This window comes from Gossypium arboreum, chromosome 1 (assembly GCF_025698485.1).
Source record: "Gossypium arboreum isolate Shixiya-1 chromosome 1, ASM2569848v2, whole genome shotgun sequence".
In the NCBI taxonomy this organism is placed as follows: Eukaryota; Viridiplantae; Streptophyta; class Magnoliopsida; order Malvales; family Malvaceae; genus Gossypium; species Gossypium arboreum.
In genome coordinates, this window is record NC_069070.1 from 84744139 (window position 1) to 84760628 (window position 16490).

General features: G+C 33.6%; 1 protein-coding gene across 1 annotated transcript; it reads right to left on the reverse strand.

Moving 5' to 3' along the window:
- Positions 1 to 11150: 11150 nt before the first annotated feature.
- On the reverse strand, positions 11151 to 15139 carry LOC108450725 (amino acid permease 6-like). The gene is made up of 6 exons (XM_017748474.2): positions 14786 to 15139; positions 14454 to 14687; positions 14079 to 14172; positions 13310 to 13524; positions 13030 to 13172; positions 11151 to 11972 (listed from the first exon to the last, which is right to left on the reverse strand). Exons 1-6 carry the CDS (start codon positions 14895 to 14897, stop codon positions 11319 to 11321), a joined length of 1452 nt encoding a protein of 483 aa, XP_017603963.1. The 5' UTR covers positions 14898 to 15139; the 3' UTR covers positions 11151 to 11318.
- Between the last annotated feature and the right edge of the window lie 1351 nt (positions 15140 to 16490).

Consider the following 16490-nt stretch of genomic DNA (forward strand, 5'->3'; position numbering starts at 1 on the left):
TATAATAAAATTAATTGGTGATACACATGTTTAAATAATATGTATGCAAAGGATGTGTGAAAGAGTGAATTAGTAATAATCTGCTTGGGACAGCAGCAGTAAAGTGATTTTGGAAAATCACCATAAATTGTGGGAGTTGAGTTAGAAGCTGAATAAATTATTTAATTAAATCTTGATGAATCTAGTTTCTTATAAAAGAAACTATAAAAGCAAAAGAATTTCCGACAATGAGATATTTGAAGTAATGTTGGACAGAGTCAAAATGACTTCTAGATCCCCTGTTCTGTTTTTATAAAATCACTATAAAACGTGTAAAAATAGTCAAATGATGAAATTTATATGCTTAGACTCCTTAATGAGTCTAGTTTCAAATGAAATAAACAAGAACATGTTTTACCTTCTGTACAATGAGAAATTTATTTTGTAGTGAAGAGTGGTCAGATTAGTCAAACAGTGAAACAAGGGAAAACTTTAGGAAAAATCTGGTATTGATTGGATAAACTAAAAATTATGAAAATTTTATGGATAAAAGATAAATGAGTCTATTTTCAAGAAAAATTTACGGAAATTAATTTGGAGTTTCGTAGCTCTAGTTATAAATAATTTAGTGACTGTTGCTCAGGAAGTCAGCTTATAGTGAAATTGTGATTATATTGTAAACATTGATAAAAATTTGCTAATGAATTGCTTATTGATTTCTTATAAGCTTACTATAATCTGTATGTGTGAAAGTCGAATATATATGTATTATATTCTAAAAATAATATTTGAATAGTCGATTAATGATTAGTTTAAAATTTGTTGAATTAAAGCTCAAGAGCATAGGGGGGCAATTTCGAATAAGGGAAAAGAGAAAGTAACCGAGTAGCCATTTCGCAACCATTCAAATATATCCGAGGTAAGTTTTAAGTAGTTTCCTTTAGTATATAATTGACGATGCCACTATAAGAGTATAGTAGGTAAATTGTGATCTTTGGCTTGCACTTGAATTAAGATGTATAATAGATAATGCATGTATATGACTTATAGTTTGATGGCCACTTTGAATTCAAGATTAAATGATGAAGAGAATGAGTGATATGAGATATAACCATTGAGCTGAAATGTGAATGACGATGTGCGTATCGAGTTTATATTCAAATGTAATATACGACTATTAAGTGATAAGGTGGTGACATGTGTTATGATCAAATGTGTATGAGATTGAAAATATCCGGACATGAGGTCCGCAGCTATATCTTTGGAAAAATATCCGGACATGAGATCCGCAGCTATATGCTAGAAATATATCCGAATTGAGGTCCATGAGCTCGTGCTAGAAAAATATCCGGGTTAAAGACCCGCAGGCTTACGCTAGTAATGTATTTCGAGCTCTAAGATTTGACAGAACCGATGCCAGTAAGTTAAATAAGATTTTGACTTCGAATATCAGTGGTAAACATCGTTGCGTAAGTATTATATGTTTTACATGTTAAGGTTCGTGTTATGTGCTTATATTTGAATTGATTTTTAAGTGATTTACTAGCATCAAGGCACGATATATATATATGTGTGTGAATGAATTCGGTATTTGAGGATAAGACAATAATATAATTGGTTAATGTAAGTCACCATATGAAAGAATGTGATTATAGGTATTAGTATAATCTATGTAAATAGTGAAATATGTACAAGAAGTCTTATGTATAAATACATACATATTCGGCCAAGGGGTTTTGTAACTAATGTACTAGTGTATATTTGGTCAAGTGAATTACAATTAGAATACAAGTTTTGTGATACTCAATGTTCAATTTTAATGACAAGCCTAAATAATATGAATTGCTTAAAACTTACTAAGCCTCGAAAGCTTACTCTGTTTCTTGTCTCTCTGTTTTCTAGATCGTTGGTTTTTGGCCACCGACTCAGGGATCGTCAGCAGTTCATCGTACTATCGAATTTGTTGGTACAGTTATTTTGGTCTCGATATGGCATGTATAGGTTGGACTGTTGACAAAAATTATATTTTGTAATTTTTAAATATCTTGGCCGTATGAAAATGGCACTTATGACTTATAAATCTGTATGTATTCAGTTCAATTTATGCCTGGGTTGGTAGATTATGTGATTGAAATTAAATGTTTAGCTTGGTAATACCTCATTGCCTATACCGACGATCGGACACGGGCCAGGGGTGTTACATTACCCAATGCTCAATCAAGCCTCTCAAAAACCCCTCCTCTCTACCAAGTGAATAAAGGTCCTCGAAACTCCAAGTCATGAAGGTCTTTTGACTCAACAAATTCACCAAAATGAGGACAATGTCTCCTTACAAAACTACCACATTTTTTTTATCAAATTCAAAAAGAATAGCGTTAAAGTCGCCTACTAACATTCAAAGGGTCATGTCAAAAGGCATAGTTTTCTTTTAATGCTTCACATAGTGCATTCCTCTTCATTTTATTGGGACTATTATACACAAAGGCATTTAAAATAGATTTCATGGGATCACCACAAAAAACCTTTGCAGATGGTTTTGAATAACTTCAAGACGAACCGTATCCTTCCAACCAATCCAAATACCACCAGAAAAACAACTTGCTTCAAACCGATGTGAGTAATGAAACCCTAATTTTGTAATTATTTAATCTGTTATTCGACCATTGACCTTTGGTTCTAAAAGGCTAACAATATCAGGCTTGTATTCAACATTATATTCTCTAGGAGTGCGATAAAATTTTACATTCTCACACCCTTGACAATTCCAAAAAAATATGGATAAATTTGAATTCATCTTTAAAAAATTGAAGAATAGTAAAACAAACCCAATTTTATTATTGCGCATTTTGTTGACTTCCTGGATTTGTGCCCAACTCCTTATTAACCTTACTCAGCAATCCTTGATGAAACTGATCCTGTAACAATTCTATTATGTTATTAATTGATTCAGCCAAGGGAACTCTAGGGGATGAAACTTTGAAGGGATTGCCTTTCTCCCTAATTGTCTTTTTGAGCTTCTGACCCTTTTGGTGTCCATATAGTTTTCCCCCTCCAATGCACAAGACTGAAGCTTCAACCCGGTGACCCAACTCCTCTCTTTGACTTGCTCGTACATCCTTCTCACCCTCTAGGAGACACATTTTCTTTGAACAGGATAACCAAATGCTTTACGAGTCTAGCACTCCGTCCTCTGGGGGCATCGCTACCTTCATTAGCCCTTCGACTTTAGAATGCTAGTTGATCAATTTTCAAAATTCGTAACAACCTTTGCACCACGGTCATTTGTTACTTCACCCTCTTCTTGTACACCAACAGACTCCTTAGTTGCCATTTGGCCATCTATTCTCGCCCCAATGTATTTCCCTAACTCCAATTTTGCTAGATTTGATGGTACTCGTGAGCCCCCCAAAATTCTATCGTCATTCACCAGGTTGGTAAACCCTAACTAGTTTACCCTAGAAGCCAAAAAATTCTGGCCTTTCCCTCCATGATTACTTTTCTCTGTATCGGACCCTCTTTGGTTTCTTTTCGTTTGTTTATTGGGCGCCTTTTATTTTAGCCTACTTATGCTAGCCTGGTCTAATATACATCTTGGCTGTTTTAGCAGGCCTTTGTTTGCCCTAGCCCAACTGTGTTGAGCCTACTTCCTTCCCTAAATCCACTATCGATGAATCCATTCCCCTCTGGCCCACTGGCTTCCAACCCTAACCCTTGCTTTAAAATACTTTATTCCTCATTTAGGGTTTCTAGTGCCTAAAATCTTGTGTTAAGTTGCACATTCTCCTAAGCCTTGTCGATGTTTCTCCTCTCCCCTTCAATTAGCATCGACATTTTTTTCCACTAACATCCGAGGGTCATAAGTGCCAAAGGTTGTTGAAGACTCAATTTTACTTGATTCTGTACCTATCACCTGCTCATCCTCTTCACTCGAAATACCTCATTCCATCCCTTTTTTGCCTCATTTTTTATTTTAGACAAAATTTCTTGCATGTGTCCGTAGTGACCACATGAGAACCATACGGTGGGCAAGTACTCGTATTCAATTCTTTACAATACTTCATTAACCAAAACTTAAGAAATCAAAGCCTTTTCAAGATTTAGATAGACCATCATTCTTGCGGATCTTCCCCAAACTCCATTGTCTGTGTTAAAATCTAATTTTGCAACCCTCCTTATCACCCCTCTTATTTCCTATAGGATTTTTCTTTTGTACATATGTCCTAGTAGACTTAGAAGGTGAATCCATGCCATGACCACATTCGAGTAGGGCTATGAAGAATTAAACCCATACTCTATGGTTGCACCGTTAGGTATTGCCTGTATACAATCCAAGGTCCCTAGCATAGCACATTCTCAAAATCCTCAAGGTTCTAAAACTTGGCTAGGTAATAGCCATTCTCGATGTCCATTAATCAGAACGATTAGATGACCTTCATAACGAATAAATTTTGTTTTGGAGTGCAGCGTATTTGATGTTCCTTCCTAGAAGTTTAATTACCACCGTATATGCCATGTCCTTAATGAGTATTTGATTTACCCATTCACATAAATTGATTGACAGGATGTCGTTAATTGAAGACTTCACGACATCTACATTCAGTAATTTAAAATCTCCATCATTGTCAAAGTTGTCCGCTGTCGCTACTTTCTTTTTAGCCCAAAAGCCAGTCCCCACCAAGTATTCCTTCCAAGACCGAGGCTTCTTTAAAGCGAAAACTGCCTTCATTATGACATATGTATCACCCTATGTACCCTTGAGGTATACTTTCTTAGTCAATCGATTTTTGACTCCTTTTTCTTTATTGCTTTCTCGTTCCATAGACTTCATCATAAAAATTTTTTATTTTATTAATTGAAATTTTAAATACAAGTTTTTTACTACTTCAATTATAATTGAGAATTGACTTAAAAAGAACAATTCAAAATAAAGACAATAAAAATAGGAAAAAGAAAATGCTCAAGAGTCAGACACAGAAAAACTGTTAAAAGAGAACATACCATTCATCCTTTTAGAAAGTGCGTCCCACCAATTAACAGACCGTTCTATCTCAAAAGAAGCAGAGGCATTTTCTTCAGGTCTCTTCTCTGCTTTTCTTCTCTTCTTTAACCCTCTTGTAGGACCCATCAACCATTGAATCAGACATCGAAATGATTTTTAGTGGTTAAGGGAGGAAAGTACAGGCTATTTTGGTGGTTTCCGAAAAGGAAGGGGCTGTCAAATGATGGTAGCCTTTTATGGTGTGATTTGGGTAGGCTGATATGGGCCAGTGTCCAATCGCTCAGTTTGGTTGCGTGTAGAGACTGATAACGGGTTAAATTGTAAGAAAGCTACTGATCGGTGGCTATCAGTGGCGTCGAAGGGTGATGATACTAAATACCAATGGTGATAGGTTTTGGAATTATCTGAAGGTGCTTGATCTACGCTCACCTCACTATTGTTGGAACAATTTCTAGTTCACCATTGTTGAAACAGTTTATATTGTGTGAAAAAAAATAAAATAAAAATAAAGAACACACAAATTTTTACGTGGAAACCCTTTCGGGAAAAAATCACGGGTAGAGGAGAAGAAAATTCACTATGTCAAATTCAAATTTTTACAAGAGGAATAGACTATGTCTATTTATAGGCTTGTAAAGCCATATTCTAGTAAGACTGAAACACCTTATTCTAATCAATATCAAATAGACAGAATTTAATAAGGTTTAAAAAACCTTATTCTAAAATAAAATAAAAGAAGTGTAATTCTATATGGATTCTTCTTTTATTTTATTTTACCACTGTATTTTATTCAAATAAGGATTCGGGTCACTTAATTCTAACAATCTCCATCTTGACACGAATTCTCAATAAACAAGTTCTTCATCGCGAACTGTCAACGAACAAGTTCTCCACCTCTTCCATAAAAACTCTTAAGGGTTTAACTTCAACAATGAACACCAACCAAGTCTAAGCAATGCTCAAACTTGGTTATAGGAAATGAATTAGTCATCATATCTGCAGGATTTTCATGAGTACTACTTTTGCTCACAATAATATCCCCACGAGCAATAATATCACGAACAAAATGATATCGAACATCAATGTGTTTTGTTCTCTCATGAAACATTTGATCTTTTGTAAGAAAGATGGCACTCTGACTGTCACAAAATACTGTGCTGATTTGAAGGTCTTCATTGAGTTCACTAAAGAGTCCCTTCAACAAAATAGCTTCTTTACAAGCCTCAGTAATCACCATGTACTCAGCTTCAGTGGTAGATAAAGCGATTGTAGTTTGTAAAGTGGCTTTCCAGCTAATTGCTCAACCTCCGATAGTAAAGACATAACCTGTGAGAGATCTTCTTCTATCAAGGTCTCTAACAAAATCAGCATCAACATACCCAATTATTCCATCTCTTGTTTTTCCAAACTGTAAGCAAAAATCAGTAGTTCCTCGTAAATATCTTAAAATCCACTGAACTACTTTCCAATGTTCTTTACCGAATTCGCCATATATCTGCTAACTGCACTAACTGCATATGATAAATCTAGACGTGACCAAACCATAGCATACATGAGAGATCCAACTGCACTAGAGTATGAAACATGTAACATGTACTCAATCTCATCATCTTATTGTGGAGAAAAAACCGATGAAAGTCTGAAATGGGCTGCTAATAGAGTATTAACAGGCTTAGCACTCTGCATATTGAACCTACAAAGAACTTTCTCAATGTACCCCTTCTGACTTAGGTACAATTTACTTGCTTTTCTATCTCTGAGAATCTCCATACCAAGTATCTTCTTTGCTGGTCCCAAACCTTTCATCTCAAATTCTTCACTTAGTTGGGCTTTGACCTTTCTTATCTCTCCTTTATCTTTTATTGCTATCAACATGTCATCAACATAAAGAAGTAGATACACAAAAGAACCATCACTGTTTTTCTTAAAGTAAACACAACTATCAAAACTACTTCTTTTGAAATCATGAGAAGTCATAAAGGAATCAAACCTCTTGTACCACTGCCTTGGTGACTGTTTCAAATCGTAAAGGGACTTTTTCAGTAAGCAAACATAGTCCTCTTTTTCTGAGACTGTAAAACACTCTGGTTGTTGCATGCAAATATCTTTTAAAAGTTCTCCATGAAAAAATACAGTTTTTACATCTAATTGCTCAAGCTCCAAATCATGCATGGCCACAATACCAAGCAAAGCTTGAATCGAACTATGCTTCACAACTGGGGAGAACACATCTGTGAAGTCTACTCATGGAATTTGACTGTAACCCTTTGCAGCAAGCCTTGTTTTATATCTGGGTTCTTCAATTCCTGGAGTCCCTTCTTTCTTTTTAAACACCTATTTACAACGAACAGTCTTCTTACCTTTAGAAAGTTTCACAAGATTCCATGTTTTGTTTTTATGAAGTGATTCCATCTCCTCTTGCATAGCCAACATCCATTTTTCTAAGTCTTCATAGCTAACCGCCTTAGAATAATTAGATGGCTCTTGGTTTGCACCTATATCTTCAGCCACATTTAAAGCACAAGCAACTAAATCAGCTTCGGCATACTTCTTTGGAGGTTTAATTTCTCTTCTAGTTCTGTTTTTGGCGATAGAGTGTTGTGGTGAAAAAGCAACTCTATTCTCAATTTTTGTACTGGCTTGAGGAGTTGACTCTGTATTAATCTGATGCTCCACCTGCTTTTGATTTTCTTTATTGGAAGAGTCTTTAAGAGATAAGTTAGGTAGCATAGCAGTTTCATAAACAACAACATCTCTGCTAATCACAACTTTTCTATTTTCAGGACACCATAACTTATACCCTTTTACACCAGCTTTATCACCAATAAAAATGCATTTAATGGATCTAGGTTCCAATTTTCCATTATCAACATGAGCATACGCAGGACACCCAAAAATCTTTAAATCAAAATAATTAGCAGGATTACCAGACCATACCTTTTATGGAGTCTTTTTCTCAATGGCAACGATGGGGATCGGTTGATCAAAAAACATGCAGTAGAGGCTGCTTCGGCCCAAAACGACTTTGATAAGTTGGCATTTGACAACATACATCGAACCTTCTCCATGATCGTTCTGTTCATTCGTTCCGCAACGCCATTTTACTATAGAGTATGGCGAACTGTCAAGTGTCTCACGATCCCTTCTGACTTGCACAATCTATTAAACTCATTAGAACAGAACTTTAAGCCATTGTCTGTACGGAGGTATTTTATTTGTTTTCCCGTTTGTTTTTCAATCATAATTTTCCAAGACTTAAATACGAAAAACACATCACTTTTTTGCTTCAGGAAGAACGCCCAAACTTTTCTGGAAAAATCATCAATAAAGGTTAGCATATAATTAGCTCCACCTCTCGAAGACACTCTAGATGGTCCCCGCAGATCAGAATGAATATACTCCAACATTCCCTTCGTATTATGGATTCCTCTGGTGAATCAAACTCTCTTTTGCTTTCTAAAAACACAATGCTCACAAAAATTCAGTTTGTAAATTCCTTACCCATTAAGAAGTCCTCTTTTGCTCAATTTTTCCATACCATTCTCACTCATATGCCCTAGGCGCATATGTCAAAGTTTAGTAATATCATCATCTAACAAGGAAGAGGAAGCGACAGCTACATCACCAGTAGCAGCAGAACCTGCAAAACATATAACTTGGCAATCTTTCTCTGCCCTTTCATCACAACAAGGGACCCTTTGGAAATCTTTAAAACCCTACTTTCAGCTGCGTATCTGTACCCTTTTGAATCAAGAGTACTCAACGAAATTAAATTTCTTTTCAATTCTGGAACATGTCATACGTCACTAAGTGTTCTGACAACTCCATCAAACATCTTAACTTTAATTGTTCCAACACCTGCGATTTTACACGAAGCATTATTTCCCATCAAAACAACACCTTCAGACACTGTTTCGTAAGTTGTAAACTAATCCCGATTGGGACTCATGTGGAAGGTGCAGCCTGAATCAAGTATCCACTCTAGCTTACTTTAGAATCATTGATGAAGCGACTAGAAGTTCACCATCGTTGTAGTCTTCTACAACATCGGCTTCACCGGAATTTTCTGGTTGTTTTTCCTTTTGATTCGCAGCCTCCCTTTTAATCTTATTCTGTAACTTGTAGCACTCAGATTTAATGTGTCCTTTCTTCTTGCAGAAGTTGCAAGTTTTACATTTGTTTGAAGACTTTGATCTACCTTTAGATTTACCGCGAGGATTCAGTTCCTTTGTCCTTCCACGATCATCATCAGCATTCCAATCTTGTCTCCCACGAACAATGAGACCCTCTCCTTGAGAGTCGAGTTTAACTACAAGATGCTTTATCTTATCATACGAGGTCAAAGAATCATAAACCTCATCAACTGTGATAGACTCGCGGCTATATAAAATCGTGTCTCTAAAAGTTGAACAAGACGGGAGCAACGAACAAAGTAGAATCAACCCTAGATCTTCCTTATCATACTGAACCTCCATGGCCTCCAAGTTTGAGAGAATTTCTTTAAACACTGTTAAGTGTTCGTGTACAGACGCACCTTCCTCCAAATTGCTTGTTAGAGTTTTCGAAATACATAATTGTTCTAGCCTCTTCCATAATGCAGCGGCGGTCTTCTCTTTCATCACATCTTGCAAAATTTTGTTGGACAAATGCAGATGTAATTGTGTTAGCACCTTTCAATCCTTACACTTCTTCTCTTCATCTGTTAATGTCAAAGGCATCTTATCTATCCCTAGCAGGGCATCCTCCAGATCCATCTGCGCAAGAACTGCTTGCATCTTAATATGCCACAACGCAAATCTGGTGTTGCGATCTAACAACGGAATTTCATACTTCAAAGATGCCATTACCGTGATCGAGATGAATAACCCGGAAGCTCGGATACCAATTTGTGAAAAAAATAAAAATAAAAATAAAAATAAAGAACACGCAAATTTTTACGTGGAAACCCTTTTGAGAAAAAACCACGGGCAGAGGAGAAGAAAATTCACTATGTCAAATTCAAATTTTTACAAGAGGAATAAACTATGTCTATTTATAGGCTTGTAAAGCCATATTCTAGTAAGACTGAAACACTTTATTCTAATCAATATCAAATGGATAGAATTTAATAAGGTTTAAAAAATCTTATTCTAAAATAAAATAAAAGAAATGTAATTCTATATGGATTCTTCTTTTATCTTATTTTACCATTATATTTTATTTAAATAAGGATTGGGGTCACTTAATTCTAACATATTGGTCACCCCATTTGTCAGCTCCCCAAAAGATCTTTAGAAATGCATATAAAGGGTTTTTGTTAATATATTTTATAATAATTCTATAACAAGAAATTTCATAAATCCATCTATTTCAAATGAATATATTCAAAAAAAAAATAAACTTAAAAATTTTAAACTAAAATATCTTATATATATTTTAATAAATTTAATATATTAAGTCTAATATAAATAAAAAGACATATCCTACAAAATGAAGTTAAATTCGTAATTAAATAAAAATTTCAAATTCAATTCAATAAAATCGAATGCACCAATAATTGAAAAGGAAAATCTTATATTCTATATATTTAGGTTGATGATACCAAATATAAAATATTTATCATCAGTATATTATGCAAATCAAATCATTAATATTGCATAAACATTGTTTTTAGAATTTTTATAATAACATGATGTTCACAAATTTAAAAGTTAACAAAAATATTTGATAAATTGATTTTTCCTTTTGATTTTTTCCTTAATTATACAAATCTTTAGTGATGGAGACAATAATTTTTTATATAACTTTTAATTTAATACATCTATCAAATAACTAAATAAATGGATATAATTTAATTTCTATTAAATTAGAATTCTCCTGTAAATTGTGGCATCTGATTTAGACTTAATTAGCCTAAAGTATTAGACTAAAACACCTGAGTATGAATTCTTTGATAGAGATCACTAACAGAACTGTTTGTCTTTGTGCATCAAGATAATAAAAGTACTACCCTGTATGAACTCTATGAACTGAAATTTTGGTGCATTGTATCGTATTCCACTGTGTTCTCGGACCTTTTCTTTTTGATTAAGCTTAACGTGTTGATGACATGGTGGTGGTTCATTCAACTCTTTGCTATATCCGTCCCCGTTTTCGATCATTCTTTAAAAAACTGTTAATGCTATGAAGAACATTGCAGAAACTTTGTCTTAACATTGTCATTCACAAGGTAACACGCTACAAGCAAATTGGAGTTTCAAATACCGAGGAAAGGTAACAAATTACAGCTTCTACAAATTCTTACTTATTGAACAAGGTTTCATATTTTTCAGAGAAGTAAAGTGTAGGCAAAGAGGATCATTCATTCCTGAGTTTGAAAGGGTTTATATGTCTTGAGGCTTTGAATCAGTCCTTGAACAGATCCAGCAGCAGCAATGAGTGAAACCACCAAGCAAACCCAGCTAAGTATTTTTAGCCATATCCATCTGAATGAGTATTTGGGCGTTTTCGATTGCGCGATGTGCATCTCGATGGGAAAGTAGACTGTTAACGGCCAAAACGAGCCGGCTCCAATGAGACCCAAGAAATCATTGAAGAAAGGAAAGATCATGGCTACCACGGCTGTTATGATAACGTATGCCGTCCTCCATACCAACCTGAAGAAGTTGAGGTAGTAAATACCATAGAATGGAACATCAACAGCATGTTCACTTGTAATGAACTTGCTATTAGGCCAGTTCCTGGAACACCAACCCTCCACGAACCCGAATAAGGGTTGTGCAAAAACCTGGTATGCACCAATGAGATGGATGGCAATGCAGATGTTGGCGAAGTCAATCAGCCAAAAGGGTTCATAGAAACCAAACCCTGTAAGAAAATTCCCTGGTGCATCGTTGCCAAATGCTGCATATCCAATAAGACCGCAAAGTACATAAAATAAAGTGGTTGTCGAAACACCAATGCTACTTGCTCTTTTCATAGATTTGTTCTCTGGTGGGCTCGATTTGATCGTGTCCTGAAATCATGAAGTTGATATTTCTTAGGACAAAAAACATGGCTATTACTACGATTAGTCTGTCTTAATCACCAACAGTGCTTTTTCTATTTTCTTTTTATAAAAGAAAAATAGTTACTATCTATGGCGACCATTATTCCTAAGGCTGCACTTTGCAAAGTGATTCTTTCTTTAAGAGATGGGACACAAACAATTGGATGTTAAAACACCAACTAGATTGGACGTCACAATCCGTCGGTAATAAATTCATGATAATTGACAACACATTATAAAAAGAAACAGATGGTCCTGAAGCATTATAGTCCACCAGATTTATGGTCCTTAGGAATCTTGGTAATACCACTAACACTAACAATTTTCAAGTTTTTTTTTATCATTTTTCTTTTCAAATCCATTGTATTTTCTTTTATGTTTTATTTTTTATGTATAATTATTTATTCAGCGATAAAAGTATCATAAATAGCTTATATTAAGAGTAATATTATATTTTTCTTTTTTACTAAAAATGAGTAAATTAATCATTGTATATTAAATTAAAGAGTAAATTTATTATTTTATTAAAATTTTATCCATTTTATTGTTACCATTTGATCATTATATGTTAACATGAGGTACATGTGGTACGCTATGTGCCACTGTCTAGTTATTCTGTTAATCATGTCAGTTTTTAACCGTATAAATGAATAAAAATTTTAACACAAAAGACCAATTTGCTCTTAAATCTAATGTACAAGAATTAATTTACTCATTTTTTAAATTGAATAGACAAAATGCAATTCAACTTTTAATATAAGAGCCTTCATTATTCTTTTACCATTATTTGCTAGATTCACGGTAAAAAATCTAACAATCAATGATTTTAAAACCTTTTTGATTATATACGTAAGAATTAATTAACAAGGACAATGAAAGAGAACCCGTGAAGTTATTTTTGAGAACTAGCTACCACTATTGCATGCCGACATGCTATTATATATATGTTATTATATATATGTTTGTTGTATCTGCGTAGTACACATATATTTGTATGTACATGTAAAGTTGGAAATATACTTGCCTGAATCTCAATGAGAACAGTGGAGTAAGCATACGCAAAGGCAATGTCACCGATAGCTTGGAAAGTCCTCCAAACCTTTTCGGATCCCGACACATCAACCCCTACTGTTACACCAGTTAAGGATGTCCTTACATGTTCCCCACCTTGATGTCACAATTCATGCCAGACAACAATTACTTAAGATTTTTAGATTGAATTTAAGCCACTGAAAAACAAAAATTTTCATTTTTAATGAATTTTGTTTTTGTTATTTTATATATGTGGATATATATGATTTTACCTGCAACTTTGGCTATGGAGAGTCCTAGACCAATGGAAGAATAAGCGAAAGACATGATGGCAGCAACAATGGAGAGCCATGAAAGCTTGTCGAAGTTTGGGATTTGGCTTAGAACGAGTTGGATACAAGCAAAGATGACCATGAATGGGTAATTTGATGTTTGGCACTTCACATGATGTCCATGCTTGTGGAAGCAATTGGACCTTTTCACAGCCCTGATTACAACAAAGGTAAGAAAATTAATATTTATTAAGATAATTTACTATTGTTTTAAGAAAAAAGAAATAATTAACTGATACATATAAACAAGTTATTGTGACTATAAATCTTCAATGCTTAAGTAAAAAAAATAAAAGTGTTTTACTGAATAAGTTTTGCCCCCTTTTTACTAAAAAAAATAGTAAATTAATTCTTATATGTTAAATTAAACAATAAATAGATCTTTTCGGTTCAAATTTTTATCTAATTCTACTATTAAAAATAGACATGGTTGATAGAATAATCAGACAATTACACATGGCGTACCACATGTACTTCATATCGACATAGAGGGGTCAATTTTTAACCGTAGATATGGATAAAATTTTTAACCGAATGACTAATTTTCTCTTTAATCTAATATATATAGATTAATTTACTCATTTTTTAAGTAAATGAGACAAAATTCACTCCAACTCATAGTACAAGGATCTCCATGATACTTTTTTTCGTATTTTGGATTTCAAACTTCAGTGTCAAAAAATCCATTTTCTCTAGACTATGTACTTACACCATACTAATTGATGCTGTGATAGTGTAACCAATGGTTATTCCAACAAGATTTGCATATTGAGCCAATCCACAAAGCTGAACTTTTCTTCCTCCTGGAGAAAAAAAAAAAAAAAAGACAATTTTTTTATACACACTCAATAAAGAAGCATTGGGTTTAAGGTTTCATTAATCATCTTGACAAAAACCAAGTTGGATTTCGGGATTGAATTGAAATATGTACATGGGGAAAAAGTAATTTTCTTTCTTGGAACTGTAAAACAGGTTAAAGAGGTAGCAGTACAAATTATATGAAACATGGTAAGTTATAAATCATTTTTGTGTAGGTATATTAATATGAAGATGAAGTGGTGATATAATATATTAAATAATATACCTAAGTAAGCTCTAACAACATCCATGTAGGTATAGTTTCTCTTTCCATGGACAGGATCAGGAGCCCTATAGCAGTCAGCAAGAAGGGTGGAAGTGAAGTAGGTGATGAAGGAGAAAGCCATGAGAACTGCTGGTCCAGCTACCCATCCCAACTGTGCAATAGCCCATGCAAGAGATAGCACTCCAGATCCAATCACAGCAGTGATAATATGAGCACTTGCAGTAACCCAAGTCCCTTTCAAATCAAAATAAATTAATAAATAAATAAACCAAAGCCACTTCAAATCAAATTTTCATATATAAAACATGCAAAAAAAGTAATTATTATTTTACCTGTTCTTTTGGGTCGACCATCATCATCCAAGTTCTTTTGGATATCACCGTTCTCATAATCTCCAGGGCTTTGCTCAATGAACATGCTAGTCTTCTGCATCTGTTTAGCCATCGATTTATGCCTGTCTTTTTGTCAACTCTAAGATATATATGTAGAAGAAAAGGTCAAAGAGTTTGGGTTGTGGCAAATGTCAATGTCGTGGAGCTTGGTAGGAAGTAAATGGAGCACTAAGGATCGTATCCAGAGGCCAAGAAAGAGAAAATAAAACTGAGATGAGAGGATGGAGAGTTCAGAGAGAAAGCGACGAATATAAAGGGTGGGTTGGAGCTTAGGGGGAGTGGGATTAACAGGGTTTTGGGCACAATCGATGGTCCTGGTTTGTGCATATGGGGTCTTCTCATACAGGCGGTCCCCACTTTCTTTTGAGAATTAGGTTATTGCATGGGAACCATCCATTGTGATATCTCAAAGTAGACAATTGTAAGAATCTTATATGGTCTAAGAGGGCAAATGATTCTGCTCATTTTATAAAATATACATCATGTTTTTTTTTGTTTTTTTTTTCCCTTATGGAGTCTTCATTTTCTTTAATGATAAAAGCTTAAAGAATAATCTTTAAAATTTTAAATCGGTCCTATAATATTTACATTAAGGTTAAAATATGTTGTTGGTAATTGTATTTGTGTAGAATTTGAGATTTAGTTCATCTACTTTAAAAGTTAAAAATTTAATCTTTTATTATTTCAATTTAAAATTTTAGTCTAATTATTATCGTTGTTGATAGTTTTGTCAAAATTTGTTAACTTTTCACGTTTGCTTTTTATTGATCATATATTATATTATATGAGGACAACTTAATTAAAATTCAAAATTGTTAGACTTTGACAAAAAATATTTACGATTTTAATAATTAAATTGAAATGTTCAAATAAAAAAATAAAAGAATTTAATTTTAACATTTTAAGGGTAAGAATTAAATCTTAAATTTTATGAAAGTAAGATTGATACCATATTTTAACCTTTCCTTAGTAATGGTGCTATCTATGAGAATCTAATACATGATAATCCTAATTAAGCAAAAACACAATTAAAACCCTCAACTAGAGAATTACTGCTGAAATAAAAAACCTTTCACGCATCAATTAATCTAAAATTGATTTCTTAAGAGATAAAAATCGTCGGGACAATCTTGAAATCAAATATCAATACCTATCATAGTATACATAACCCAACATTCTTTGCCTCCACGCCAACATTAGCAGAAATAATAGAGTAAATTATATGAATAGTGAACAAAGTATTTTATTTTTGTCTTATAAAATAATTATCTAATTATTAGTAAATTTCTTTTTGATCATCAAATTATAAAAGTTATAAAATGGTCATTGAACTATTTAATTTTGTCTTTTTATCATCTAATTATTTTGGATATTTTGATGTTTCCATTTTAAAGATCAATAAAGACAAAATTTAATAGTTAAGTGACTATTTTATAACTTTTACAGTTTAATAATAAAAATTTTATTAATAATTAAGTGATCATTTTATAACTTTTCACAATTGAATGACAAAATCAGATTCATTATAAATTACCCTGAATAATATAATATAAGACACTTAAACGAATTTGATAGTTAAATTAATATAATAATAATAAATCAAGTTTTGACTAAGGCACTTTGTTGGTTAAGTCGGTTCCCTAAG